This window comes from Ambystoma mexicanum, chromosome 5p (assembly GCF_040938575.1).
Source record: "Ambystoma mexicanum isolate Mex_15411 chromosome 5p, UKY_AmexF1_1, whole genome shotgun sequence".
In the NCBI taxonomy this organism is placed as follows: Eukaryota; Metazoa; Chordata; class Amphibia; order Caudata; family Ambystomatidae; genus Ambystoma; species Ambystoma mexicanum.
Window position 1 is genome coordinate 527,699,493 of NC_090930.1, and position 16,181 is coordinate 527,715,673.

General features: G+C 44.7%; 1 protein-coding gene across 3 annotated transcripts in view; it reads right to left on the minus strand.

The window, feature by feature from the left end:
• Positions 1-16,181, minus strand: part of POF1B (POF1B actin binding protein) — a 464,150-nt gene that overhangs the window by 134,963 nt on the left and 313,006 nt on the right. For all 3 annotated transcript variants that reach the window (XM_069612934.1, XM_069612932.1, XM_069612933.1), the window contains exon 7: positions 3,973-4,106. In XM_069612934.1, the coding sequence (XP_069469035.1) occupies positions 3,973-4,106 (134 nt within the window). The remainder of the gene's footprint in view (positions 1-3,972; positions 4,107-16,181) is intronic.

The following is a 16,181-nucleotide window of genomic DNA, read 5'->3' on the forward strand; positions in this document are numbered from 1 at the left end:
ATTGCAGTGGTCACTAGGTCTAGGGCCAAGCAATTATTAGGAGAAGCTGCCCTTCTGGCCATGGGCACCTCTAGCTGGAGATGGAGAGGGGCCGGCACCCCCGGTACTGGCCAGTCCAGATCCAGAGTCCACAGATGCACCTGCTCCTGCCAGAGAGGGCACAGTAGCCACTAAGGTGCCTACAGCGGTGGCACCAGATCCGGAGATCTCAGGGTTGCCTACTCATTTAGAACTACAAACTTGGAAAGAGGACACAGTGGTTTCAGAATTCAGGGGTCTGGCCTAACTGAGTGACTTGACCTCAGCTGGGGGTCTCAGTCAGGCAGACCTTTGCCATGCGCAGCGATACTGCCCAGCTCTGGATGATCTGTGTGAACAGGCAGAGAAACGTGCTCAAGAGAAGTCCATGGGATGTTCAGGTGTAGTGTAAGAATGGCCTCTTGCACAGTGAGCCCATGAGTTCTGAGGCAATGGCCAACTGTAGGATGGTTGGGCCTGCAGGAGATTTTTAATGGACTTTACTCATGACATTCATTTGGCAGGTCACTTAGGAGAGACCAAGGCAGCTGACAGGCTCCACATTTTAAGCGCCCCAAGATTGGAATAAAAAAAAAACAATTCATCTGGTCCTGCCACACTGGCCAAGCATTCGGTAGGACTTACTGGAAACTTGGCTGGTGGTTGGGAGGCCTTTCGAGATAATAGGCATGGGCATTGTGGATCTTTTTGTTCGTCACTCCACCTAAGGGAACTGGTACATTTTGGTTGTGGTAGACCACGCAACCTGGTACCTAGAGGCAGTGCCCTTAAGGAGCATCAAAGTCCCTGTGGCGGCAAAAGCTCTAATGGGGGAATTATCTCCTGCGGTGTTCCCTACAGAAGTTATTTTCAAAAGGGGATCCAACTTCATATCTTTGTATATGAAGGCAATGTGGGGTTAATGTGGAGTAACGTACAAGTTCTCCACAGCCTTTCACTCACAAACCAATGGGCTTGTTGGACCGTTCAACAAGACACTGAAGGGCACGATAAGTGGCTTGAAAGTGAACCCTGAGGAGAAAGTGGGATATCATGTCTTCTGTTTGCCTACCAGGTGGTGCCACAGGACTGTGTAGGGTTCAGCCCCTTTGAGCTCCTGGTTGACCATTCTGTTAAGGGTCACCCAAGTCTGGTGCAGGAATGATGGCAGCACAATCCCACAACATAGTGGACTATGTACTGGACCTTGGATCCAAGATGGCCAGGAAAAGAGAACAGAGTAGTACAAAAATGAAGGTCAGCCAGGATCTTATGAAGCACTGGCATGACCAGAAGGCCACCATGACTAAGTACACACCAGGCCAAATGGTCTGGATTATAGAGCCAGTCAAGCCCAGCGCCCTTCGAAGACAAGTGGGCTGGGCCCTATGTGGTGCTGGAGGACATAAGTGAGGATAAATACCTCATTGATATCAAGGCCCAAAGGAGACGCACTATGTCTTCCACGTCAACTGGCTGCAGCCCAGTGGTCGAAGTGGGCGGGAGCGGGCGGGAGTGGTGCTCCTCTACTTCTTTTAATTAAGTTTTACTGTTCCTATGCTTTTATTTTAAAAAGAAACCGTTCTGGAACGGTTTCATTTTAAATGAAAAATGAAGGAGCAGGTTGGAACCTGCACTTTCAGTGCACTGCCCAGGACGTTTCCTTAAAGAGCAGGCACGTGTGTTTTGGGTTTTTTATTGTGCATGGGGGGGCGGCGATGGGGTCTGTGGGGAGCGGTGCAGATCAGTAGAGAACATAGTTCCACTACTTCTGTTCGTACACTTCGACCACTGCTGCAGCCTCATTACTGCTAGAATGACTTAGTGATAGCGCTGGTGACTGATGATAAGACTGAGTTGAGACAGAACTCCTCCTAGACTTATTGCACACAGAGTCCAATGATGGGTCTCTAGAGGGAGTCCATATCTCCCCAGACCTTACTGAACAGCAACTGCGAGACTGCCAGTAGCTGCTGGGTCAGTTCTCACCGATTCCAGGAAAGATTGATTGGTGCATCCATGATATCGACAATGTAGACAGTGATCCAGTGCAGAGTAGGATTCACTGGATGTCATATAAGGACAAGGACATCATTAAGGAGAAAGTCTCTGAAATGTTGCAGTTGGAGGTTATTGAGCCCTGCCTTTGGTACTGGTCCCTAAAAGTTCCAGTAATGGGAAAACTGAAGTCTGTGTTTGGACTCAATTCTGTCACCAAGCCAGATGTACACCCCCAAACCTAGGGCAGACATATTGCTTGACATATTGGGTGCTGGCAAGTTACTGAGTACCATTGACATCACTGCAGGGTACTTCCAGGTTGGCTTACATAATCAGGCAAAGGCGAGGTCCGCATTTTCCACTGCAGAAGGGCACTATCACTTCATTATTATGCCATGTGTGTATATCTCATTGGATTAGATGACATTGCAGTGTTCGGTCATATCCGGGAAGACCACTTATCCCATCTGAAACAGGTGCTTCAAGCCCTACAGAAAGCTTGATTGAAAGTCCTCCAAATGTCAAATAGCTCTATTACTTTACTTAGGACACCAAGTCGATGGCGGTAAGAAACAGTCTCTCTAGGCCAAAGCCCAGGCAGTAATGGACCGGGTGGGAAAGTTGCTCAGGAGGTTCACTTTGAGACAACCCTTGCCACATGTAGGCACTTCTCCATGGGATCTTCCTTTGGTGCTGATATCTCTTAAGGTTCCTCCATTTGAGCCAATGTAATCTCTTGAAATGAAAGTGTCTGACTCTGAAAGCAACTGTGTCAACCCAAATGCTGGGGAAGCTTGGCCATGTTAGGTAGTTCTCCTTTTCTCAAGGTTCTGTGTGATGCCCTCATTTTGTAATGCGATCTGCCATGTCTGCCCGAGTTTGCGCAAGAACTCCACAGGTTCAGATATATTTTGTTGTTGGCAGCCTTCTATCAGAATCCTTGCTCACCAGAGGAGGAGGAATGGGATTGGTCTAGATGTTAAAATAACTTTCGATTGAATATGGACAGTGACTTAAGGGGTTCTTTTGGCACCAGTGTCTTGCACTCAGGGTATCATCGAGCATATGGAAGCATAACATTTGGATACCAGTGATAGGAGTGCAGCAGCATTCACGGTGGTCTGTGTGGTTTGTCAGCGGTCCCTTCATGGATTCATAGCTACACCTCATAGGTAAGTACTGGGATGCGGACGGTGGAGGGTATTATCAGATTACTTACCACTAATCTTCATAGCTTCTTATACTACGTGTCCTCGTAACAGTACCGATTTCTCGTCATAACCTCCCAATGGCTGGAGGGGCCCATAATCAAATTTGTTAAAATAACTCAAGGTTTGTATGTAAGGGTGAGGTATTAGACCTTCAGGAGGAAAGGGGGGTAGAATTAAGACAATATGGGAATGTGAACTTTCATGGAGGCCGGAGACTCATAAGTACGTTCTGTGATAAGGATGAGTAAGGACTAGCAAATATTAAAATAACATTAATTAACCTGACCATTAGCAATCAACCCAGTTTAGTAGAATTCTTTGAGCTGTTGACTGTTTTACAAAACTGGACATTTTTATTTTTGCAAAAAATTCTTTTATCGTTTATTTTCCTTCTCGCTTTGCATTAGAAAACAACATTTCACACCTTCAGAAATTGCATATGTACTATTGTCTTCTGCACATAGCACAGCCTATGGATCTCCTAAGCACGACAGCTGGGACTGTACACACCTTAAATGCCCTCCTTCCTCAGCCACAACCCCCACACACGCTCACGCGCTCTCTTCAAGCAAATTATACAGAGCGGAACGAGCGCTTGTTTTCAGAGGAGCAGCACAGGAATCCCGTTCATGACTTGGGGCGTTAGAAGGGTTAAGTCCATTCAGTGCTGTCTAAAAATGATCAACATTCCTGAGACGTCTAGGACAACACACTTGAAAGAAAGCAAGTGGGGCGTGCTCACCTCCCGCCAATCTTTTCCACATGCTGTAATAAGCAGCTGTACAGGTCATTGTTTTTTCGGCTTAGCTCAGCAAGTAGCTCTCCAAAATACCGGGAGTCCATCTTATTGGTGCCAAAGACCTGCTCGCTTCTTGTCTGTTAGAAGGAATACATAGTTATATTACTGGGAGACTGTTTAGGTCAGAATTTCCAATAGACAGTACTGTTTATTAAACAACGTGTGACTGGTTTTCACGTCATTCTGAATTCGAGCTGTGTCCACTAACCCACACCTCACTTTAAACATGCTGCAGTTTACAATTAAAAAAAGCCATCATTTATCTAGATTAAGGGCTATTTATTCTCGTGAGATTTCTTTTTCTTTCAGGGTCAAAGTTCATATGTGAGGATTTTACACTTCAAAGAGCTTAAAATAATGTTTCTTGTGATCATTCAAAGAACAACAAAGGGCCTCGTTACGAGATCGGTGGTGGGATAACAATGGTGGTAAAATGAGAGCAATGGATTTACAAATACTTTCCAACATGGTCGATTTCTGACTTTTGCCACGTGACCTTACAGCATCAGACCAAAAGTGAGGAGCTGCTCCAGCAGGTATGTCAGTCAACCACCTAGGGGCTGTAGTGGGGTCCCACGAAGTAGATAACTAAAGAGGGCCATTCCTGTCTCAAGGAACTGTTAGGTGCAGGGAGCATCTGCCTTACATGGGCTTGGAAGGGCTAAAGCCTTTCCCCAATCCCCCACTTCAACGCAGTAGCCATCACTCTTCACTCTGCTGTTACGCCCAGCCCTGGGCTCAGACCACTAGAACCTGTCACATTTCTCACCTCTGAGAGCAGTGTATCTACTTAAGAAAATACACATCTCTCCTAGGTGAGAAAACAGGCCTTGCAGTGAAGGTAGATGCAGAGGACAAAACCCTGCCATGGGGATATCTGTAGATCTCTCCCCCCCCCCCCCCGCCCCCTCCATGCTGCAGCTAAAGTCTTAACTGTGGGCTCAGCTTTTGCATGGCCCATGCTTTCAATAATTACCATTAACTAAACAAAAGTCTATTTGTGTGCATGCAGGGATTATATCTATGCATTCATGTATGAATGTATGCATGCATGCCAGGGAGTGTGTAAGTGGGTGTATGTTTGTATGCTAGGAGGTGTCTGCAAGTGCACACCTATGAATGAATGCAGTGTGACTGGTGTACACTGCACGTGTTAATGAGCGCGCAGTCTAAATGTTATGGGTGCTCCTGTGAATGCCAGATCAGCTTTGTGGGTGCGTGACTGTTGGGTGAATGTGTCTTTATCTGTGTGTATCTGTGTGTATGCACGCTGGGACCTGGGCAGGGGCATTGGAGCATGACATTTTTTTGACAAGAACATGGCATGTTTTACTGCCGTTTTTGGGCAAAGGAAAGTCAACTTGAGTGTTTTTATGTGATGGTGGGGTTGGGGGCTGGGGTTGGGGGAAATACTACAGTAAGCCTGGCCTGGCTGGGTTTTACTGTGGCATGGAATGTTGTACTCGCATTAAGGGCCAAGCCAACATCAGTGTTCTTACATGGGGACGGCATATTTCCATATTTTGACTTGGCTTATTATTTTACTGGTGTTAAGGTCGAAGGCAACATAAATATTCTTACATGGGGGGATGTAACATGATGAGTGCAACTTAAGTGTTCTTACATGTGGGATTTGTGTACTGATATTATGTTATTTATATCGCTCTTTCGCCAAAGCGCTGTACAGAGAACATATTTACATCACATGTATCACCCAACTTAAGTTTTCACTCATTTAATGAGATTTATTTATTTATTGATAGCACCCAAAACGGTGAGTACAACTTGGTGAGCAGGGAAAACACAGTACAGTACACATTAAGAGAGAGGTAAGAAGGCGCAAAAGCAACATAATAGTACAAGGTCCATAGAGGAGGGTAGAGATCAGGGAGGTCATTTTGAATTATGAAAGGCTGAGTTGGCCCTGCCAGGATTTGAATCTTTAGATCACACTCAGATTACAACAGTATACACTCAGGCTGCTGAGCTATCTTACCGGCTAGCCATCAAGAGCATGGTTTCTTACTGTGGTATTGCAGTTTATTACTTTTGTTAAGGCCAAAGGCAACATAAGTATTCTTACATTGGTGTGGGGGCATTCGGGCAGCCTGCAAGGGCAAGGTGTTTTTACTGTGGCATGACATTTTTTACTGCTGGGCCGTTAGGGAGAAAATACAACATGATGAGAGTTCTCATATGGGGAGTGGGGGATTGTGAAGCCAGCCACAACGATATGTTTTTTTATTGTGCCATGGATTTCTTTCACTGGCATTAAGGCAAGCCAACAGGAATATGTTCTTACATGGGGATACTGGCATGCATTTGCAGAGCCAGCATAAACATGCTTTGTTATAGTATCCTTACCGGCATTATGGACAAAGCAAACATGAGTATTTTCCTTTGTGGGAATAGTGGCATATATAGGTGCACCAGAATGGACATGTGAACACAATCGATATGAAAATGCTTTTTTACACTTGCAGAGTACTGGCATATAGTGGGCAAAAGCATTATGAAAATGTGTCTGAAAAGGCTCCTATGCATTGCTGGTGGCTTGGCATCTAATGGACTTTTTATATAGTACCCTGCAAAACCGATCTTAAACTGTGTGGCTTTTTACCTAATTTATCCCAGAAAGTGTACTGAAAAATGCACTATTTTAACCCATTATTTAAAAACTTTTGTCAAGGGTACAACCCCCACCACCCCCCTTGATTGGTTCGCCCTCCCTCACTACTCTCTGTCATTCCTGTGCATTTGGCTGGGGACAGAACAAGTGCCCTTCCTTCTGTGGGCTGTTCTTAGTGTAGGCCCTACTACATTAGCTCCAGGCCACACTTGTTACAGAATCACAGCTATGCCTCTGGTGAGCTGGAGTGAAAGATGGATCTAATGGGCCAAAGGAAAGCGTAATATCTACTCAGCCTCCTGGGCTTGGGGAGGGGGTGGTAGGATGGGGGGATGGTTGGTAATCAGTAGCGCAATAGGTTTAATGTCCCGGCTCACTAACAGTTTTCAAAACTGTCATCCAGCCTCCTCAAAATGTTGAGTCTGGCTCTGCCCCTGCTTCCGATATGTTATGCCTGAACTAAAGTAACTGCATTGTCTAATTAAATTAAATGGGTATTGAAGAGTTCAGTATTATACCGAGCAGGTGCTGGGGGAGGCAGCTTGCCCCCCCCAAAGGCTCTTTTGTGAGCCGACCGAGACATTTTGTGCACCATGACTCATTGTCATTGATTGTGTTGCCAGCGGGATACGGTTCAAGTTCGGAACCCTCATTGTCAATGAGGGTTGCCGAACGGGAGAGGTATCCCAATGGCATGACAATGAGGGTGCCGAGCAGGAGCATGCACCAAACAGGTGTCCTTGTCCAGCCCCGCCCTGTGCGACTACAGCAGCGTGGAGCGGTGTGGGACACGTACACCAGTGTTGCCGTGTTCTCTGCCGCCATTCCTGAACGCATTCACTCCGACTTCAGCAAGAAGTCAGATCATTTCTTTCGGGAGTCGGAGTGCATCCAACTCCAGAATGGAATTATCTGAATTCTTTCTGAAGTCTGAGTGAATGCGCTCAGGACTGGAGACAGAGACTTAAGAAAGTTACTTTCTAGTTGTAGCGTGTGCACTGCCCTGAAACTAGAACATTACTTTCTGTCCAACTCCAGCTCAACTACGCATGACGGGAAACCAGGAAGCTCACCTGCTTCCCTGTCTGCGTAGTGGAAGTGGGCGTCCACTGAGCACAGAAGTCATCAGGCATGCTGCAGTGTTGAGGCCAGGCCGTCTTCCTGGTGAAGACGGAGCAGCACTGGAGCTGGTACAATTTCTTATTATGTGTATCTATTCGTGGTGCTGTACTGTGTGTTTATGATGTATGTGTAGCAGAGCGGATTTTGGTAGTTGGGGGGGAGGGGGGGTGAGGGGCTGTGTGCCATAATGGCATTGACACGTTTTTAATGGGCCTCCATGATAAACCAAGTATGGTATGTGTTATTACTTGGCTCGACTGGCATTTTGGGGCAGCCAGCCCAGCCCTTTCTTACTGTGGTGTGATTTCTTTTCCTGGGCATCGATAATATACCAAGCATGGTATCTGTTATTACTTGCCTAGTGTGGCATTTTGGGGCAGCCAGTTTAGCCCTTTCTTACAGAGGCATGACTTTCTTTCTGGACATCCTGTCTGGTACAGCGGTGGCTGCCTGCAGACCAGCGGCCTGGAGCAGGACAAGGACAGCAGTGTTGCTGTGTGATTCTGAACTGCGCAGTCTATGCTTTATGTGGGGGGGCATAGCAGGGGCACACTGTGTCCCACTCTAGGCCGTTGACTGCACTGCAGACTTAATAAGGGACAGAACCAGATGCCGAGCATGAGGACACAGCTCCATGCCCCACTCTGGTCCGAATATTGCAGAAAGAGGGGGCGGAGTCAAGCCATCATGTGGGTAGCAGAAACAATGTGGGTCAGTTTAGCATTAATTTTCCATGGTGCATTCTGGAGGAAAAGTAGCAGTATTTTTTTCTGTACCACCCCTGACACACTCTTGCAATGCTGGATAATACCTTGGTAGAGCTATCAGGTCAATTATAAATGTCCTTTGTGTTTTGGAAGAAATGCAGGGTCCTTTACTCTAACAACATGTTCACTGTCTGTTTCCATCCCAGATAAGTGATGGTTGCCTAGCACTATCTAAAAGGGCTATGACGACATCGTTTTTTTAACGGAGAGAACATCATTTTTATGGCCTATGGTATTTAGAATGAAGGGTTGAGTTTGTGAAGAGATTCAAGGATAGGCCTTATGTATGACAAAGGTAAAAGGTTTAGTAAATTACTCGATGTGCAGGAAATCTTATCGATTAAGGAATGTCCAGGATGAGAGAAAAAGGTCAGTTATGAGGCAGGAGCTTCAGCCAGGTTTTTCAATTACTGAAACATGTAATTATACAATTTGTTTTAGATTTTATTGTAGGGAAATACTTCTATGATTATATAGACATCAATGTATGTATGTATGTATGTATGTATGTATGGTATTTATAAAGCGCATACCTAGCTGGAGGCATTGGAGTGCTGTACAAAGGGGACAACCCCAAGGTGTTACAAGTAGTGTGCAGAGGTAGGAAAGGGATTGGGATAAGTATGAGGCGCAGGGAAGAGGTGGCACTCCTGAGGGGGAGGAATAGTTGAGTAGAGCGATCAGCAAAAACACATGATGTGACATATAATGTCTTTGGATATGGTATAATCAAGAAACTCTTTGCTAGCTGGCTACTCTATATGAAGAGTAGATCCGAGAGTGAAAATAATCACATCACTTTGTCCTACGTAGTCATTGAATGGCAAATCAGTATTGAATCGGCTGTTCATTGTCCCATTTAAGTCTCTCTGAGACAAAGGAAAGCTTAAACGTGTGCTGTTAATACACTCCAGAAGCGTAGTATTGTCTGATGCAGAGTCTTTAGAAAATAGGGCGGATGTTAGTGTCTGGCGAGATAAATTGAACATATCTGTCTTGGTTCGTTGAGTGTCAGCTTTTGAAATGTGGAGCACCCTACTGTTCTCTCATTCCTAACCGCTCTGGGTTTAACTGGCACTGCTGGTCTTAGTTCCCTTTTCGCCATTCTTTTCAGTTTCTTGGCAAGATTCCTTGTGCAGCACTTTCTTATGGCGTTTCCCAGATTCAGTGCTTGGTCCCCATTGACTCCCTGTTTACACTATTCCATTGACATCTGTCATATTTGCATTCCAGTGTCAGGCTCCTTTCTATGCAGATGATGCCCTCATCCTTTTATCCTCGCCTTCCTTTTCAGAGTCATTGCACTCCTGTTTTTCTTCCTTTCTTCCGGCTGTGGAATTATGGATGGCATCTCACTTCTTGTGCTCCACTTTCGACAGCTTTTCCTTTTTTGTCCTTTTCCCCACAACTGCTGCTCCTAATTCGGTCTATCTTTGCCAGTTCTATTTCCAGAACACACATTGTCTGCCTCTGAGGCATGCAATTTCTCAATTGTATAATCAAGAAAATAAAACAGCATTTCCTTTTGCCTTCTCTAAAGTTTAACTATAAAACTATTTTTCCCCTTAAAGTATTGATGTGGCTCTTTATGTTGTTGTACCTAAATATGTGATTTTTAAGTTTCAATCTGTTCATTCTCCTGTGTCTATACTATTAGCTCTCTGCTCTGCTACCCATATCTCACCCTGGCTTTTCTGTATGTGTTGGCTTCCTATTTAATTTCAGATTAAATGTTTGTGTATTACATGCAGATGTGTTAATTCCTTGGCTCCATCCTGTTTGTCTGAGCTTTTCAAGCCCCATCACCTTTATGTAAACTTTGGTCTGCATCTGAGGTTCTTCTTTTACGCCCTTGATCTCCCTGTGCCATTTCTAATTTTCCCTCTTTTTGGCTCCTGGCACTTGTACTATGGCAGTCTGTACCATGTGACATTTGCCTTATTCCAGGAATGCTGAAACTATCATATGCTGCCCTGAAACATTTTCTTATGTTGTTCCATTTTGCATCACAAATAATTGTACGTCAGCCATGTGTTCACTTACGTTGATAACTTGTAAAGTGCTTCATATAACAGCACTATATATTAGGTAAAATAAATAGCAATAAGAAAGAGTGTATATTTGTTTTAAGTAACTTCTGTGTCAGAGCAATGTTAGAGAATAGCTTTCCTCACAGGCAATCACCTATTTGTTGTTTTCATTTTGTAAATACTATAGCTCTGTACACTTTATAAGGTTTGTTGTGTTATATAGAGCCCTTCTGCCAATAATGTGGACCTTGCTGCAAGTGGCTTCTGTAAAACAAAGTGGGTGTGGTGCGTTAGTAGGATAGTGTGGTAGGCAGTTGTAGAAAACCTATGGTGTTGAGTGCAGGTCAGAAGCACCTGTTACCTGTATGCCGGCATAGATTATACTATGTCCACGGTGGGAGACAGGGGGAAATACGCAGGGGAAGGTTAGCCATAAGAGTGGTCCAAGGATGGAGAGAGTAGTGACTTTTATTTGCCTTTGTTCACAAACAATATCTGCTGTTTCCTTATTAAGTCCACACTGTTTCAATCTGACGATTGTGTTACTTCAAGTAACTAGCACCGTCCCAGACTATTGTGTTGACTACTCTGCTTAGCCTATGACCCTTTGTATAGTTTCACCTGTGCTTCCCTTTTAAGTCCACACTGTTTCTATCTGACTATTGTGTTTCCTCTAGCACCTAGCACCTCACTCTGTAGCCTATTATGCCAACCATCATGTTTAGCACTTCTCTAAATACTCTATAGGTCTGCCCAGAATCTACTGCCCAGCTCGCCCTATACCAGACCTGTGCCGCACCATAAGAATCAGAGGCTCCACACCTCCCACCCTTGCTCAAATGGCCATTCTACGCAGAGTAATACTCACCATGGCCACCCCTTCTACCCTTGTTCTGTACCATACCACCTCTTTTTAGCCTGACCTACAGCTTGCTCATCCTAACATGCCCTTCACCTCTAGTGCCGACTGCACGCTCACTCCTACTGAATGGATTCATCTCTTCGCTTCCCCACCAACACCACTGGTCCTATGCTCACTTAGTCTGAGGAACGCAAGACTAGGATCTCTCTTCTTACATAAAAAGATAAATACCAGCCCAACTACTCAACATGATACCAACAGGTCCACCAGTGTACAGATCCTCAAACCCTTCACTGTCTCCTAACCCTATCAACATCGCACCCACTCTCGCAGCCTCTACCCTAGCGCCAGAAGCTCCTCTTCCAGGCATACCTACCATCAAAGGAGCCCTTATCAATGCTCGCAACTTGGTAGCCCATGCTCTTGCGATTGCTGACTTCATCTCCACCAACCAATTAGACTTCTTTGCCATTACAGAAACCTGGTTATTCCCAGTTGCAGGCCCCACTTTATCTTTATCCCTCCCAGATAATTACACAATTATCAGCGCAGACCGAGTCACGGACAAAGGCGGTGGCGTGGCTTTCATAGCCAAATCCCAACTCTGCCTTAGAGAATTCACGAGCACTCCCTTCCCCACAGCAGAACTCGTCTCAGTTAAACTCCCGCTCACAGCTTCCCGCACCTTACTACTCCATCTTATCTATCGGCCCCCAGACCCTACATCTTCCTTCGAGGAAGACATTACATTCCTCTTGACCCAAAATACTAAACCAGGATCACAAATCATCCTGTTGGGAGATTTGAATTTAGGCCTGTACGACCATAAAGATATAAATGCCACCTACCTTGAAAATACCATTAATCATCTAGGCTTCAAACTTCGCATTAATGAACCCACTCACAAAAAAGGTAGAACCCTGGATTGATTGGCAAACTTTAACTGCACCACCACAATCGTGAACAATGAACTGTGTGTGTGGTCGGACCACCACTGCATTACCTTTTCCATACAGGGGGATGCCCACCTCAATACTGGCATGACTATCGCTCCTCAAACCTTGTCCAGGAATAAGCGCAACATAACTCTTGACAACTTACAGCCCCTGCTTCAGCCTATTGCCAGTTTACCATGCGACTCAGACAAGGACCCCTCCTTGCTGGTTGAATTGTACAACAATACCTTTGAACAAGTACTAAATGAAATCGCACCCCTTAAACTTAGAAAGGCTAAACCTAGAGCCCACTTAAATAAATGGTTTACAGCCGACCTAAAACTACTCTGCAATGCGAAAAGATCAGCTGAAACCAACTGGAGAAAAAATGCCTCAATCCTCAACAAGGAGATATTCTCCACTGCCACCACAACATTAAAAGTAGCTATTCTTAACACCAAAAGAGAAATCAATAACGCTACAATCCAGAATGCCAAGTCAGGCACAATGGTGCTCTTCACCATTCTAATGGAACTAGAGTCTCCTGCCGCCCCGACAGAAACCTGCACGAAAGATGAGGCCTGGTGTGATAATATTCAGAAGGCTCTCTCAGATAAAATAGCCTTATTTAAAGCAAAAATTGAAATAAAAAAAAATAGCCTTGTCCTGAGTTCCAACCACCACAAATTGCCTGATCCCCAATGTCCACCATGTACCTCCTTCCACTTCTCTCCTCTCACCACCAAAGAAGTAGAATACATTATTTTGAGTCTCAAACCTTCCAATTGCCAAGGAGATATCTGCCCAGCCCCGATCATCATGGATGGAGCAAGAGAAGTAGCACCTTTCATAACAGCCTTAATTAACTCCTCATTCAAAAGCTGCTCTGTCCCTAATAACCTCAAAGAGACCTGGGCAATGCTGCTTCTCAAAAAAACAAATCTAGACCCTAATATACTGACCAATTATAGACCCAAAACAACAATACAATTTCTCCTAAAAATATTAGATCGAGCTGCCTATCCCCAAATACAAAAACACTTGGAAGATAACCTACTAGGCCTTCGACAATCTGGCTTCAGACCCAGGCATGGGACCGAAACCACGCTGTTGTACCTAAAAATCCAAATGGATGAAAGCAAACACCAGGGCAAGCTTGCCATTCTCCTACTGCTAGACCTTTCGGCAGCGTTTGATCTTGTTGACCATCAGATTGTAACCAAACATCTAACATCAGCTGCAGCTTTCTCGTCGAACGCTGCTAGCTGCATCCAATCTTTCCTTTCAAATAGAACTTGGGTCTTTAAACCCTCAGTGTCTGCTTCCCCAGTACCTATCCACTGTGGAGTCCCTCAGGGATCATGTGTATCGCCCACAATCTATAACATTTTTACTAAGCTCCTCTTTGATCGCCTTGACAACGCTCTCTGGTTGCTTTGTTAAAGACTTCAACATGATAAATGACGTCTACCTTGAAATCCAAGCCTGGATGGCCACCCAGAGCCTTTGTCTAAATGATGACAAGACTGAACTTCTGATCATTGGTTCACATGCTCGTCTCAATAATCTGGACAAATGCTACAAGGCCTTTAACATTGATGGGAACACCATCAAAGTTGCCAGCGTGGTTAAAACACTAGGGATCTACCTAGATTCCACCATATCTCTGAAAAAACAAGTTAACAATACAGCTTCAGTCACAGCCTATACTAACAAACTCATTAATGCCTGCAAACCCTACTTGTCGACCAACAGTTGCATTATGCTAGCCAGAGCACTGATCCTCTCAAAGCCGGATTATTGCAACACACTTTTCCTAGGCTCATCGGCACGGAACCTAAATAGACTATAAGTACTCCAGAATAATGCCCTTATATCGGCATTGAATATCCCTCACTCTAAGCACATTTCAGCCCATAGACGGGACATTCAGTGGCTACCGATGCTTGCCAGAATTACGTTACGCTCGTTAGTTATTACACACAAATGCCTATCAAACACAGATCCAAAATACATCACAGATACATTCTCAAGGAACCAGTCGATCAGACCTACTAGATCCAACTATCTCAATCTCCGCAACATCCCAAAATACAAACTGAAAACTGCAGGAGGCACTAGCTTCCCTGTGCTCGCTGCCAAATGCTGGAACTCACTCCCTCAGCCATCAGAGCAGAACCTTCCTTCTGGTTGTTTAGAGCCAAAGTAAAAGACTGGCTCATCACTCAGCGCCCATTATAACATAATTGTCATCTAAAGTCCTACCTCCTTCACACAGCATACTGTATAGACCTGTTACCTCAACTATCTTACTAGGCATGTCCTGACTCTGATCTGTAACCCAAGTCAGCTGCCGACAAGTGCCCTCTAATTCTCATTGCCACTGTACATCGCTATCCTTGTGCTCAGAATATGGTTATAGTAATTGGGTAACATTGTATTATGGTAATATTGTATCATGTTGTATATGTAAATGAGTAACATTGTAATACCATAATACTGTTGATCGTAACCTTGTAACATGTTGTATATGTAAGAAAACCACCCAGATACCCCTGGGCTAGGCGTGCTATATGGGTAAATAAACTGTCTTTCCTGCTGCAGAAAGAGGCATTAATTATTTTGTTTTAAATATGTTTAGTAACTTTGATCCGCAAAACACATCATTGCTTATATTATTGCTACCAGGCAGTGGGCCTCCTCACAAGTTGGGTGGAGCAGTAAAAATGCAGCAGTTACGCTATTACTGCCGCATTACTGCTCCGCCCAACTCTGAGATGGGTGGAAAGTTGGAGATTTACCTCCAGCTCTGAGCTGGGGCTAAATATACTGACTTTCCACCCATTTTTGGTGCAATTACCACCACAGTAATTGAGCCAAAAATGGCCCATTGGGTCCAATGGACCCAAATATTAATGGGGACTTAATGCCCCTGCACAACTCGGGATCCGTGCTAATACCTCCAGAACGAATTGCGGTAACGCTATCTGCATTGGGCGGTATCCTGGCAGATTTACCGCTGGGATACCTCCCACTCGTGATGAGGCCCAGTATATGGTATTTGCTGATATACGTAGGTTACAAATGCTGGGCAAAGTGCAGGTTGAAATGGATAGTGTTTATCGAAAATTAAAATAGCGTCATCTGCAACACATAACATTCCTGCTTCTCCTGACACAAGGAAGGAGCGCCTGTCTCCAAATTGGTAGTTCATATTATGACATTGTTTATTTTGGGAGAACAAAAGAGGGTCCAACACTCACCCTTGTCTTACACCCTTTGTTATATTGAATGGCTTCATCCTCTCGCCTCTCATACCCCAATATGCTACTGTATAGTTCCTTGTATAAAGTTCATAAGTGAAATCGAGCAAGGCATAAGGGATGGAGTATTTATCCATCACATCAGACACCTTATTGTGGGAAACAATGTTGAATGCACGGCTCAAATCCATAAAGACCTGGTAGATCACCGTCCACCCTTGGATTAATGCAGGTCTGGTGTAGGAGGTGTGACGAACTGTGGGATTCTGTGGCTTCTACCCAGGGGGGGAGCCTTCCTTGTGAGGCTAGGGAGGTTTGTTTGTTAGTTTGTTTATTTATTTATATAGCGCTCCAAACCCAGGAGTAAAAGGGCGCTTACAGACAGGTTACAAAAAGTACAATATATATAGAATTTGCAGTTATACATTTTGTAGAAGTAATACACAATATATACAGTCTGAGGTAGTTAGAGCATACAATTAATCATTTGAGTGGTATGTACAGTATATACAGTAATCGTGGTCTTAGTCCGACTTGGGATTGG